At 36.5% G+C, this 16024-nt stretch overlaps 1 protein-coding gene across 8 annotated transcripts in view; it reads left to right on the top strand.

The window, feature by feature from the left end:
* LOC111597895 (protein pangolin, isoforms A/H/I/S) overlaps positions 1-16024 on the top strand; it is a 54440-nt gene that overhangs the window by 15562 nt on the left and 22854 nt on the right. For all 8 annotated transcript variants that reach the window (XM_030225864.1, XM_030225861.1, XM_030225863.1 and 5 more), the window contains exon 5: positions 9835-9946. In XM_030225864.1, the coding sequence (XP_030081724.1) occupies positions 9835-9946 (112 nt within the window). The remainder of the gene's footprint in view (positions 1-9834; positions 9947-16024) is intronic.

Raw genomic sequence — 16024 nt, 5'->3', positions numbered from 1 at the left:
ACCGACTACCACAAATACAAATCCTAAACAGCAGCAACAAGCAGAAAACCAACCACCCAAAATGCTCTGCGCTAAGTGCTTGGTTGTGGATGTGCCTTTTAATGAGAGACAAAAAAAAACAAAAAAAAAAAAAACAAAAAACAACCCCCAAATCTTACGCTGCAATTCGCTTTTAGACAATGGCGTCCAATTTCAATTCTTACAGCATCTAAAGAAATTCATTTTCCATGTTCGCTACCATTTGTATTCTAAATTTTTAGTTGCTTAAAAAATATATGTGTTGCCTCAAGGAGAATATGACTTTAAGAACATGTTGAAGGGATTAAATGAAATATACCATAATATATATAAAATAATATATTATATTTATATATTTATTTATTTAAATTATATCAATAATAATCTAATTATAAAATAGTTCTGATATATCTCAGATTAGTAGTTCTACAAACATCGGTAAATACACATAGTTGAGCTAAGTAGCTTCCGTCAATTCTCCCCTGGTACTGCTAAAAAGTCGCGTTATACTTGTTAATCGAATTCCAATGGCTTCACAACTATCATATACCCTGTTTTATCGTTTTTTCTTTTTTTCTGATTTTCTTTTATCAATTTTCATCGAGTACAGAGTAAATAAAACATTGCCAATGACGCAAATTAAGAAAAAACTACGCCACATACACATACATATACGCACACTCAACCACACACACACACAACCACACACACACACACAACCACACACACACACACAACCACACACACACACACAACCACACACACACACACAACCACACACACACCCAGATACGTTGGCAGCACCATGGGCGACGACCGTCGGCTGCTGAGCGTTTGGGGTGTGGGTGGGGTGCGGGTCGGGTACCGTCGGTTATAGTCGGGTAGCAGGTGGAGGCGCTGGGGGCTGAGGTTGGGGGCACCGCTTAAAACAGTGGGAAAGCCATGGCGGCGTTGGCGGCACTTTTTATATTCGTTTAGCGACGGCAACATCAAAGGCATATTTTCGGTTTTGCTGACTCGCTTGCTTTGTAGCCGGTCAATGCTTGTTATTATTATTGTAGTTGTTATTGTTTCTGTGCCGACTGCTGTTGTTGTTGCTATTGTTTGCATGTTATTGTAGTTTTATTCATCAACGACTTTAACAACAAACACAATATCGCTGATAATACGGAACAAACTTACAAATATGCATACATATATGTAAGTTAACACAATTGATCAGCAGAACGTAAATATTGAAGCTGACCATGCATTCTCAGCATAAATGCTTACGACACCAGCTGTCTCAAGCGGACATTGCACAACAGCGGAAGCGTCCACGCGCAACAATGTTGCTGACCAGCGACCTAGTACTGTATGCAATGCCAGCGTTTTCAGGGCTTAGGGCTAGCTTCTATTATAAGAACGATTGTCAAATAGAGTTAGTTGATTTTTGGAAATAAAGAACGTCGGTCATCGCCACGGAATTCACAAAGTCTTCTCATTTTTCGAATAAGTGTTAACGCCGATACTCCGTACGCGCTTAACATAATTTCGAAATCTTAAAATAAATAACTGGCGCCCAACGAAATCGGAAAAAAACCCGAACTCAATTAAACAAATATTCAAAAAATAATTTGTGAAAAAAACCCGAACTCAGTTAAACAAATATTCAAGAAATAATTTGTGAAAAAAAAAAAAACCCGAACTCAATTAAACAAATATTCAAAAAATAATTTGTGAAAAAAACCCGAACTCAGTTAAACAAATATTCAAGAAATAATTTGTGAAAAAAAAAAAAACCCGAACTCTATTAAGAAAATTTCCAACAAATAATTTGAAAAAAACCCGAACTCAGTAAAACAAATATTCAACAAATAATTTGTGAAAAAAAACATTATAAATTACAACTAATACGCAACAAAAAAAGTTCACCGAGGGATTCATCAAACCATCAGCTCTACGAAAATAATATAAGAACATGTAAGTAGGGTGTTCAAAAAAAAAAAAAGAATAATAATAAATAAAAATTGTAAAAATACAATTCCAACTGTTCAACTAAATTTTAATTGTATAAAAAACACTACACATATCTTATTTGCATGTTATGAGTGATAGTGAGATACAAGATTTAGTAAAAAAATTTCAAAGTATAGATACAGGTGAAAAAATAAAAATGTCTTTATCTAACGAACAGTTAAGAGCGATTGTAGAAGGCGCAGTTACAAGCGCATTAAGAACCCAAAAAGAAAACTTTGATCAGAAATTACGCGACATAGAACAACGTATTGGTTCTGTACAAGTTAGCACTCCTGAAGTAGAAACATTTAGAGAGGCCGAGATCAGGGCAAGCGTCATTTGCAATGAAACCCTTGACATAATGAAATCCCTTCCAGAATTTGAAGGAAAAAATGAGACTTATGTATCATGGAGGAAAGCTGCGCATACCGCATACAAAGTATATGAAAAATATGATGGTAGCTCGAAACATTATCAAGCTTTAGGAATATTAAGAAACAAAATTAAAAACGCCGCCGATATGGTACTCTCTTCGTTTGACACTCCTCTGAATTTTAGGGCCATTATAAATCGGTTAGATTTCACGTACGCAGACAAAAGACCGATATACCTAATTGAACAAGAGCTGTCAACACTCCGTCAAGGAAATCTGACACTACTACAGTACTATGACGAAGTGGAGAAGAAACTGACTTTACTCATAAATAAGACAATCATGACCTATGACGCCAACGTTGCCTCTTCGTTAAATGAGAAATACAGGGCAGACGCTCTACGAGTATTCATCTCAGGTACCAGGAAAACTTTAAGTGATGTCCTATTCTCAGCTAGACCAACTGACCTTCCGTCTGCACTGGCATTAGCCCAAGAAGTCGAGTCTAATCATGACCGGTATATGTTTGCCACGAATTTTGCACGTAGTTTAGAAGAAAAGGCTCAGAGAACAGTACAAAAACAACAAGGCAGAGATAGGAACCTAACTCAAGACCCAAAATACAACCAGCCAGGGAAAAGCCCATATTATAAGAAACAAGAATTCTCACCACGACGAGAACAAGTTGAACCAATGGACGTTGATACATCCGCTCGCTTCGGACAGACGACCCAATACCAGCAAAACACGGCTCCCTCAAAGCAAACTCAGTGGTCGACTCAACAACAAAACACAAAATATGAAAGTTACAATAATCAGGGACAAGCAAACAAGAGACCAAATAATAGTAGTGCACGACTCACAGGACCGAAGCAGCAAAGAGTTAACTATTTAGAAGCAAGAGATTCAGAATATGAACAGGACGGTAATAAATATCGGACCATCGCAGAAAATGAGGCAGAAGACATTGAAGACGAATCCGACGAATATGACCAGGTCCATTTTTTAGACCTGGCTCCCTGCTACCGTTCATAGAAAGATCAGTGGCAGGAAGGACAATAAGATTACTTATAGATACAGGGGCCTCTAAAAACTATGTTAAACCATTAAAAGAATTAAAACATATTAAGCCAGTAGAAAAACCCTTTCGAGTAAAATCAATTCATGGCTATAACGATATTGACAGGAAGTGTACAATGCATCTTTTTAACACAAATACAACATTTTTCTTATTACCAAACCTTACGAAATTTGACGGTATAATTGGACTTGATTTACTAAACCAAAACAACGTTATATTAGATTTCAAAAACAAGAAGTTAATAACAAACTGCACTTCCGAGACTATTAAATTTCTAAAATGCCCAGCCGTAAATTTTACGGATGTCAAAGAAATAGAAACCCCTCAAGCCATAACGACAAACTTTCAAACAATGCTCAAGAAACGAACAGGAGTCTTTGCGGAACCAAATGAGGCACTCCCGTATAATACCAACATCATTGCCACCATTAGAACAGAAAATGAGGATCCCATATATTCCAAACTATACCCATACCCAATGGGCGTATCGGAATTCGTAAACGCAGAAACTCAAGACCTGTTAAAAAACGGTATAATACGTCCATCTCGTTCACCGTACAATAACCCCGTTTGGGTTGTAGATAAAAAAGGTACTGATGAACAGGGAAGGAAAAAGAAGCGTTTAGTCATAGACTTCAGAAAACTTATCCAAAAAACAATAGACGACAAATATCCAATCCCCAATATTGCCTCTATCTTATCCAACTTAGGAACAGCAAGGTATTTTACAACCCTAGATCTGAAATCCGGATTTCACCAGATCTTACTTGCTGAAAAGGACAGAGAAAAGACAGCCTTTTCTATAGGAAGTGGAAAGTATGAGTTTTGCAGGCTCCCTTTTGGCTTGAAAAATGCACCCAGTATTTTTCAAAGAGCCATTGACGATGTGCTCAGAGAGCAAATCGGAAAATCTTGTTATGTTTACGTCGACGACGTAATAATTTTTTCTGAAAACATGGAAAACCACGTCAAACATATCGCCTGGGTCTTAGATAAGCTATACGAGGCCAACATGAGAGTTTCGCCAGAAAAATCACACTTTTTCAAAGAAAGCGTTGAATATCTAGGTTTCGTGGTCTCAAGTAAAGGTATAAAGACATGTCCAAGTAAAGTTGAAGCGATTCGTAACTACGAATTACCAACAACTCTGTTTAACGTCAGATCATTCCTCGGCCTGGCAAGCTACTATAGGTGTTTTATCAAGGACTTCGCATCTTTGGCAAAACCTATAAGCGACATCTTAAAAGGCGAAAACGGCAAAGTTAGCGCAGGACAATCAAAGAAAATACCAGTAAAATTCGACGAGAGTCAACTCACGGCATTTGAGAAACTAAAAGAGGTTCTCGCATCCGAAAATGTAATGTTACTCTACCCCGACTACAAGAAAGCGTTTGATTTAACAACTGATGCTTCGTCCTTTGGTCTAGGGGCAGTCTTATCCCAAGGTGGAAAACCAATCACCATGATATCAAGGACATTGAAAGATAGGGAACTTAGCTTTGCAACAAATGAAAGAGAATTACTTGCTATAGTCTGGGCCTTGAAAAGCCTCCGAAACTATCTGTACGGAGTAAAAAATTTAAATATCTTTACGGACCACCAACCCCTGACGTTTGCAGTATCTGACCGTAATCCAAACGCAAAAATCAGGCGTTGGAAAGCTTTTATAGACGAGTATAATGCAAATATCTATTACAAGCCAGGGAAGGAAAACTACGTTGCTGATGCGCTATCGCGGCATAATATTCATGCCTTGGAAGACGACGCACAGTCAGACAGAGCTACAATGCATAGCGAAGTATCACTCACGTACACTATAGAAACAACAGACAAACCAATCAACTGTTTCCAAAACCAAATTATAATTGAAGAAGATAGAGTAGCCTCTGATCGTACAGTCATTATATTCGGTAAAAAAATCCGACATACAATTCACTTCTCAGACAGAAATTCGTTAATCGAAAGAGTTTACGATGTAGTCAAAAAAGACGTCGTTAATGCAATCCATTGCGAGTTACCAGTACTGGCATTCATACAACATAAACTAATAGAAACTTTCCCAACAACAATATTTCGATATACAAAACATATGGTAAATGACATTTTTGACAAGAACGAACAAAAAGAAATAACTGTAACAGAACACAATCGAGCCCACAGAGCAGCTCAAGAAAATGTAAAACAGATTTTACAAGACTACTTTTTTCCAAAAATGACAAAACTAGCTAACGAAGTGGTTGCAAATTGCAAAATCTGTAAAACAGCTAAGTACAACCGTCACCCACAAAAACAAATACTTGGAGAAACTCCTATACCTTCCTATGTGGGTGAAATGCTACACATTGACGTATACTCAACTGATAAAAAATACTTCCTTACATGCATAGACAAATTTTCAAAATTCGCAACCGTTCAACCCATTGCTTCAAGGACAATAATCGACATACAATCGGCAATTTTACAACTTGTAAATTTTTATCGACATATCAAGACGATCTATTGCGATAATGAACCCTCCTTAAAGTCCGAAACAATAAAATCACTATTAAACGGCCAGTATGACATTCAAATCGTAAACGCCCCACCACTCCATAGTACTTCAAATGGACAAGTCGAGAGATTTCATAGCACCCTCAGCGACATCGCAAGATGCCTAACAGCTCAAAGAAAAATTACAGATACCGTTGAAACGATACTCCAAGCAACTATTGAATACAACAACACAGTTCACTCGGTAACAGACAAACGTCCAATCGACATAATCCACTCATCCTCCCCAGAACTTAAAATTGAAATAAGAAATAAAATTCAAAAAGCACAGCAGCTCCAAATAAACAGGGTAAATGAAACAAGACACGATAGACAATTCCAAGTAGGCGATACAGTTCTTGTAAAGGCAAACAGACGTTTAGGGAACAAATTGACACCACTGTACAATGAAAACAAAATTGACGCAGACTTGGGGACAACGGTCTTAATAAAAGGGAGGGTGGTCCACAAAGACAACCTAAGGTAAACAAAACATTAAACCCTTTTTATTTCTTTTTATCTTTAGGATTTGGGCTATAATTCTCTTCGCCACAACGGTAGCGGCGAAACTTACCGATTATACGAACACAGATTACATACCGATCTCAGACGGATATGTAACCATTTGGACGGATTTCCAATATTTAAAACATTCAACTAATCTTACTCTATACTCAGCAATAGTAGAGGACACGAAGAAATTAAGACAAAATTTTCCACGATCACATATGAGACAGTTATTAGACACAGATATACAACATATAGAAGCACTAATAGCCACAGTAAATATCCATCATAGACATGCTAGGAGCATTAATATGCTAGGCACCGTTCTTAAAGTCGTAGCTGGCACGCCAGACTCCGACGACTTGGAAAATCTTAAATTTACACAGAAAGAACTTGTAGAATCAGAAAACAGGCAAGTAACTATAAACACAAAAATGCAAGAACAAATAAATAAGCTAACCGACACAGTAAACCTCATAACAAAAACAAAGCAAATAGATACAGAACATTTGTATGAGACACTGCTCTCAAGAAACAGAATAATTATTTCAGAACTAGAAACCTTGATGCTATCAGTAACACTTGCAAAGGTTGGAATTGTAAACCCCTCCATATTAGATTCTTCTGACTTAAAAAATATTGTTAATGAACACCCTATAAATATCACTATTACTGACTTAATGGAAGTATCTCAAGTTAAAGTCTTGCTAAATAATAACTTTTTACACTTTATTATAAGATACCCTAAGCCTAACATAGTATGTAAAAAATTAACAATATACCCTGTCCAACACGATGGCATTGTAATCAATTTCGCCGAAGACTACGATATAGCTGTTTGCGACAACCATGTAATATCAATAGGAAATTGTAGCACAGCCCTCACAACAACGTTCTGTAAGAAATTACCCTATACAACGTGCGCGCAACAACTGCACTCAGGTGGCACTGCACATTGCTCAACTCGACCCAGCCATCTTGAACCTCTAACCATCATCGACGATGGCGTTATCATCATCAACGACAGAGTGGCTATAGTTGACGAGCAAATGGTGAAAGGGACATTCCTCCTTACCTTTGACAACGAGATAAAGGTAAACGGCACCGTATATAAAAATCCAAAAAAATACGTGAGGAAATCCCCGAGACCAGCGGCATCCACGCTTCTAAATATAACGGATCATCAGGAAATACCGAGCCTGCCGTACCTACAGAAGCTAAGCATAAAAAACATCCGGGACATTGCTCAAATAGAAGAACAACTGGTAAAAAGACCAATAATATCTGGACTAACCGTGGTCATCATTCTACTTTCCTGCTACGCCTCAATGAAACTTTATCAAAGACATCAGAGGAGCAAACGTCAACTTGATCTTCAAGCGGTAATTAACAGTTTGAAGAACTCCGAGGACGTCATTCACCTAAGTGGGGGAGGAGTTAACACAATTGATCAGCAGAACGTAAATATTGAAGCTGACCATGCATTCTCAGCATAAATGCTTACGACACCAGCTGTCTCAAGCGGACATTGCACAACAGCGGAAGCGTCCACGCGCAACAATGTTGCTGACCAGCGACCTAGTACTGTATGCAATGCCAGCGTTTTCAGGGCTTAGGGCTAGCTTCTATTATAAGAACGATTGTCAAATAGAGTTAGTTGATTTTTGGAAATAAAGAACGTCGGTCATCGCCACGGAATTCACAAAGTCTTCTCATTTTTCGAATAAGTGTTAACGCCGATACTCCGTACGCGCTTAACATAATTTCGAAATCTTAAAATAAATAACTTGTACACACACACACACACACACACACTTTTGATTAAGGAATGAAAACATATTTCAGATATACATTATAAAAAGTTATTTTCTTATGCCCACTTGATATGGTTTTCTTTTTTCGCGAATTAAAATCTTCAAATGTAAAACAAAATACAAAGCAAAATCATGAGCTGAAAAGAGTATAAGAGAGCATTGCAACTGAAGCCAGAGATGATACGCACCCTATTGGCGTGGCAGGTCGAGAAATACTTTAAACTGGTACTATTATTTGAGAATTCCGGACGATATACAGTCGTGTATACAGCTTAAAGCCTAAAATAAATTGTTTATATATTTACGTTTATATTTCAAGTGTCCCTCGTGACACGTACGAAAACTGATTTAAGTGCCTTTGGATCCATTGAAACATTCTTACTTGTATTTCTGAAGCTTTTGTTGTATTTTTTACAAAATTGTAAGTTTAAATGAAATTAGTTTTTAGAGCTGTTTACTTGGCGAAAAAGTGGTAGACGCTAAATTTAAGGACAACTGCCAACTGGCCTGCATGTTTAACATAGTAGCACTGCTGTGTGCCTGTGTGGTCTTCATCAGTACATCTCCGCCAATGGAAAGGGCGTTAAGGAAGGCCTAGAGCTAAGGTCAATAACAGTCCAACGAACTTTCTGTGTTTTCACTTATTTTACTGCCATTTCTATTTAAATATTTAACGCTACTCAATTGTATAATACTGTGGTAAATGTGATATTGTTTATTGCAACACGTTATGATATTCCGAATTTATTTAGAAAAATCGACTAATTCTCTATGAAGCAGCAACGATTTCGATACATTTTCTTAGTCGAAAATTAATTTAAGTTAGGTATATATGTATAATTTAAGTTAAGTATATAAGTATAATTTGAGTTAAGTATATTATTCGTTGACGAAAGGAAATTATTATATTCTATATTTCATACCTTTAGAGCTATGAATTTGGCAAGTGAGCAGTTGTTAAGACCCTCTACATACACCGTATATTTACTATTGACTGTTATTGATACAATCCCTGTATTCAAGCAACGCTGTAAAAATAAAGCCAAATTATCGATTTTTATCGATAACAAGGTAATACGATGAGACATGAAAAAATTATAAGCTTGTATAGCGTGTGGTACCTTTTGTGACTTACGAGATCGGATGGACAGACAGAGAAGACTAGATCGACTCAGCTCGTCATCCTGATCACAAATATACTCCATAAAGTAGTTTGCCACGCCATTTAAACAAAACCATTATCAAAATAATTGATAATTTAGTTCCTGTTGAAGTAAAACAAAAGTTATTAAACATGCTTTTATAGAAGCTGAGATCGACGCGTTCACACATACGGACAGACAGACTGACAGGGCTCAATCCACTCGGTCTGTCGTCCTGATCAAGAATATATATACTTTATATGCCACGCCACCTTCTGCCTGTTACATACATTTGGGTTATTTCAGTGTAGTGCTTGTATTGAACTTAAATTCTTAGATTAACATATAAATAAGTATAATTTCTATTTTTAGGCAAATAAAATTGGTCTACCTCCATTCTTTTGTCACAACGGAGATCCATTAACAACACCTCCGCCTGCACATTGTGGAATACCTCCTTATCAGCTGGATCCTAAGGCAATAGGTAAGTGTATTTATTTTCCTTAAGTAATATTATGGTCCTTTTTAAGCAGTTCTGCTGGCAGCAGTTCTCTTCTCATGCTCTTACGTGACGTTTGTCACTGCTGTTATCACCGGGGCTGTGCGGTTTCCGCCTTACTTCTACTTTCCATATATCTTTCCCATATAATAATTTTGCATTTGTTGGTTCTATTTAGAGTCTGTAGCGGGTGAATCAATATTTGTCATCAATCTACTCAATAGCCCCACTGCTGCTTTTCGAGTGGCGTGATGAAGCTGTCACTGTCCCTTAAGTCCTTATTATTTTTCCGATTATTCATATCTTTATTTCGGTTGGAATCTGCTTTCCGGAGAACAAAAGTAACTCCGTTTTTTGGGTAGCAAGTTCCAAGCCACGAACCGTCTATCTACGTCTGCGTGCGGATCGTGAAGCGCAAGTTATTGTTGAGCCTCGGCCGCGATGCATATGCAATCAGAAACGCAAGGCATTTCCAGCTTCAGAATGTTGTAGCTGATATTTCACACGTCTGGTTCTAAGATTGGGCGCGGCCACTCTATATGGTTTCGTACCAGTTTGTGTAGCCCAGAAGAGTTCACAATGCTACAAGTAACTGCTGGCCATGTCGATTCAATAATCCGGTATACGAAAACGCTGTTCCAAGGAATCCAACGCATACCGTTATTAGAGTTGTTTTGGAGTAAAACTGGAAGCGAGTATGCATTTCATCTGAATATTATTTTCAAATACAACATTTTCTACTAAATAGATTAGCATATATAATAGTATATTGAGTATTTAGTAAAATATATAAAAACTATATTAAAATGAATGCACTATATAATAATAACAATAATATTATAGAAAATGTAGTACTACTACTACTAATACTATGACTATCACTATTACTTCTACTTTTACTAACAATACTTCTACTAATACTATGCTACAACTAATGCTACGCTTCCAATTACTACTAATACTACAAGTACAACTAACTCTACTATTATTAATGGTTTTCATATTAGCAACAGGATGGGAATAAAAAATATACAGAGATGCAGACAGAGAGAGATAGAGATGTCAGATTAACCCATTCTTCACATTGAAGAGTTTGCCAATAATCCAATTCAAGGCTTTTCGCCTATTTAAATGGAAATGTATTCGAAAATGCTAATGCAATTCGAACTCACAAACTTCATGAATATGATAATGATTTGTCAATTGTCTGGAAAATTGCAATCATTGTCTTGAACTAATAGAATGCTCCAAATGGGTAATTTTTTTTAAATAGCATCTTTCATTCTTTTTGATATTAAATAATTGCAATATATAATAGATAATACTATACTATAAGAAGAAAAACATGCTCCTTTCAAGACTAGAACACTAGAATATAGAGATTATTTAACTCAAATTTGATGTCCGCAGGCTATAAGGGGGAGCTATGAAAATTCAAGCCTCTTGCTCTTATGGAGACCGTGTTCAACGTACAGACTTGTATAGACATACATTATTATGACTTTTTATTATTTTGATCACACAGGGAAGGGTGCATGTATAACAATTAGTGAAAAATAGTTGTTAAGTAGTCGGAGTAACCCAACCGCAAGCTATTGACTTTCTCACCCTTCATCTCAAGCGAAATTCAAACAAATTATGAAATATAATAATTGCACATGATGAGATTCCTTTTTTTTGTGTATGCTCGATTAGGGCATCCATTCATACTGTCAAATTTGCCCTATACATCTCTCTCTTTCACTCGCTCTACACGGTTTGTTAAGGATTTCGCGGTGGTTGGCCGTTTAAGGGCTCTGCTAATGGTATATATGGTCGGGGGGCACGTTCGACTGGTTGGATCTCAATGGAAGCCAGCAGCGTAAATAAAAGGCCATGCACTTAAGAGCTGCTTGCGGATTACATGGCATTATGATCCTTAACAATGGGTGCCATACTAATAATTGAATAACATAATATAAAAAATCCGACCTAGCTGCGACTCTGATTTCAGATCGACTTTAGCGAGGGGTAGCAATGCCAGGCTCATACCAGTCCAGCCACCAAACATAATGCAAATCGTTCTCTATGGAATTATTATATGCTGTTGAGAGGCGCGTAATTTATTGTTTTCATAAGTTTTGATCTCTGTATGTTTATTACGTTATGGAACTCTCATTTTGTATTTAAAAATAATTTATACAAAATATTATAGATATTTAAATAAACCAATTTAATTCGAACTGTTCAAGAAAAACGTATTATATTATGACTAGAAACATATGTTAGTTATTTTATATTTTTATTATTATTATTATTATTATATTATTTGAAGATATGTTGAGAAATCGGGCTTGCTATAGCTAGAGTATATAGTATACGTTAGAGATTTTTTACTTGATATATAATATTCCTTATTCCCACACCAATGGCCGAAAAAAGCAAGATCATAATTATATTTATAATAGATATGAATATAAAATAAAATAAAATAAAAAATTCAACAAATGCTAAATAAAGGCAACTATGATTTTAATAGTTTACTGATATTACTTACTTTCTCTCACACCTAATGTTATTATTTCCCGTAAAATCCATTTAGCTGTTTAGTAAAAAAATATAATCTGAGCCTGTTTTTTAAAATACTATCATCTGTCATTCGCATTTAGAGGGCTTGGTCGCAAATTCATTTCTATCATACTCTCCATACATGATTCAATGATTTAAATTTATCTTTCGGTGTAAGACAACCCGAAAGAGTTTTCCAATCATTTTTGCCCGCGATGACATCGTTTGCTAGATGTAATACAAAGATACTTCGATTGCGTGAATCTATTGATTAGATATAATATTTTGTGGTTTTGGACGTTGTGTCGTCAAAGCTTTGCGGGGATATAGTCGGGTTGCCCGACTAGGAGATACCCTGATCCCAGTCCTATCTGCGTTTATTAATATTTTCCTTAGTTTATATCGAGTATTCAAAAAAAAAATAAACAAATAAAAAACGACATTACGAGACCAGGATTCGAACCCAGATTCTTTGCGCATCGTGCACCAACTCTAACAACACCGCCACTTCATAATTAAAAAAAAAATAAAACAATAAAAAATATTTCGTCTCCGCCGGTCTCGAACCCTGGGCCCTGCTGCATATGAACGACGCCTCTACCAACGCAGCCACTGTACCCCTTGCAAGAAGAGTTGCAAATTTCAAACTGAGTAGCAACTGATAATTCAAGCAGAATTCAATCGCAATTTCGATTCTTGGAATAGAATTGAATACACGCTTTTGAATGTATGTGTGCACACGCATAGGAAAAATGCGTGCGCTTGGCGCTGCTGACATGTGCGTTTGCAAATTGGCCAAACGTTTTGTTTAATAACTTCTGTTTTACTTAATGGATTTTAATGAAATTTTCAGCATATGATCTACATATTCTACTGGCTTGGTGGCCCTAGTTCCAACTAAACTTAAATTTTAAGAATTTGGGGACATTTTGAGCCAGTATCCCAAATCCAACAAAAACCAAAATTGCATAAAATATACATAAGACTAAATACAAAATTTGGAGGCTATAGCTCTTAAGACGTTCGAGATATAATTTATTTACTGCATTTCAATAATGTTTTTATTCGATAACAATTAAATGCGAATAGTTATCGAATATTTGAAACAAACTCGACATGCGCGTGCTATACACGGACCTACAAAAAAATTTCAAGTCTCTAGCTCTTATAGATGCCGAGATCGACGCGATCACACATACGGATAGACGGACGGACAGACAGGGCTCAATCGACTCGGCTTGTCGTCCTGATCAAGAATATATATACTTTATGGGGTCTGCCACGCCTTCTATGCCTGTAACATACATTTGCACAAAACCGTGATACCCTGATTTCCCATTTTCAATGGGATCAGGGTATAAAAAATAGATAACTAATATCAGTGAACGCATGGGAAATCGCAGAAAACAAGAGGTTCTACGGTTTTTTTTTAGCGAAAGTCCTTAAACCCTCCACTATTGGTTGACCAAAATGATGTATATATCGAAAACCCAAAGAAAAGAACTATTTGTGTACACATCTTTATAGCAACAAGTGCAATAGAAATATAATTGGGAAACAAGCCACAAGGACTCACATATTTCATAATACATAATCTGTTTGTGTTACAATATAAACGCCTAATTGTTGGACTATTGAGTATGTGCTGAATAGGAGGGCGTTTTTTTCCGCGTTGACCGCCTCGCAACAGCACCCCAGCCCACTGTCGGCATGAAGAGGACTGCGCGCATGGCCTTTGACGGCGGGGGTTGGCAATGCAAACAACCCCCACAGCTCGTGCTAGTTCATCGGGATCGGAATTGGGCTTGGGATCACAATCGCAATCGCTGTCGTTGTCGTTGTCGTCGTCGTCCTTGGCACATGCCTCTTTAGATTGCCCGATAATGATATGCGCAGCTTAAGTATTACCCACAGCACAAATAGCTGCATTGAACATGGGGAATGGAAATTGCGAATGAGAAAGGGAACAGGAATGGGAACGGGTAACGGTTTTCCTCATTTTAAAGCAATAAGCTTTAATACGACGTTTGCAATGACAAACGGGGTTGACACTCATGAATTTATCCTCCTCATGAATTAAATTGCATGGACTATGTTGACTGAAGAACATCCTTTGATTTCTAATTAATGAAAAAATCATCAAAAAACTACACATTTACAAAAAAAACTGAATGGATATTGGCTTATAAATAAGGATTTATTTCTTCTTCTATTCGAAAACACATCTGAAATAATTGTAATGACTATATAATAATATAAAAGATATATTATTTATTACTTTATTATTCTCATTTGTATTAGGAATATTCAGAAAAGAGAACTATTTTGGAGGATTTAGAAATAAATCAATAGAGTCAATGGAACTAACAGCTACAAAATATACCTCATCCTAAAATTAATGTCATCAGGGTTAGAATATTTGAAGATTTTTCATTATATATGGTCATAAATATGACATAAAATAATCGAAGCTCTCGAAAATTTGTAGGGTAACGCACTTAAGGGTTGCAAAGCGGACGACAAAAAGATATCGGTATCACTAATGCGACCAGACTCATTCAACTAGAAATGTAAAATAAAAAATAAAAAACAATTAAGAACGGAAGTGCCCGACTAAGATATACCCTCAACGGCATGTTCAGGCTAGAATTTCAGTTCAACTCTAATTTGATTGAATTGATGGCCTGAAATATATTATATAATATAGTATATATAATATAATTTAATATTCGTATACGAGCAGCTACGTTCAATTTTCGACTTCTGAACACGCTATACTATGTTCAACAATGATTTTCAAGAGTTGTCAATGATTTGAAATTGAAATTAATTTTACTACCATTTATACTTAGGAATACAAGCACATTCTCCTGATTTTCTCATCTTTAGTTACATGAGCTATACCCTGCTTTCGCATTTTCAATTAGCATAGGGTATCAAATAGAGAGAACGCCTAATGAATAAAAAAACATGTTGCACAACCACATAATAATGACATCCTTTCTCGTCGCTAGATTCGTGTCATTTTTTTTCCACGAGTTCTGCCTGCCCCTGTGTCACAGCACACGCACTCGCTATAGCCCGCGGGTCATTGCTGTGGCAAATGACAGACCCTTTACACCCTTTTCCCAGTTTTTGATACAATCATACCATAACATACAATACAACTTGAAAATGACAACAACGCTAAGAAGTTCATTGTTAAGGGAAACAAGAACTACAACAAAAGCCAGCGGTCCATGAAATAGATGCGACAACAAATCTTCAATTAAAATGAATACATGAGACTTGGGAGAATTGGGAAATACAAATCACTAAATAATCCCATATTTACGCGTCCAAAAAAAAAAATTTCAAAGGAGGATTCGTTATTCGCCCATGTGATGCAGCGTATATTATCGTAGTAGAAAATCAATTAAGCGTTCGGTCTCCCTCTGTAACTGAGATGAAACACATCATTGAGAAGCATACATATGTAAGCAAATGGTTATCTTATATAGTTTGGAAATGTCAGTT

Source organism: Drosophila hydei, unplaced genomic scaffold (genome assembly GCF_003285905.1).
Source record: "Drosophila hydei strain 15085-1641.00,03,60 unplaced genomic scaffold, DhydRS2 tig00008145-arrow-arrow-pilon, whole genome shotgun sequence".
NCBI classification, from domain to species: domain Eukaryota; kingdom Metazoa; phylum Arthropoda; class Insecta; order Diptera; family Drosophilidae; genus Drosophila; species Drosophila hydei.
This window is presented reverse-complemented; position numbering and strand designations above follow the sequence as displayed.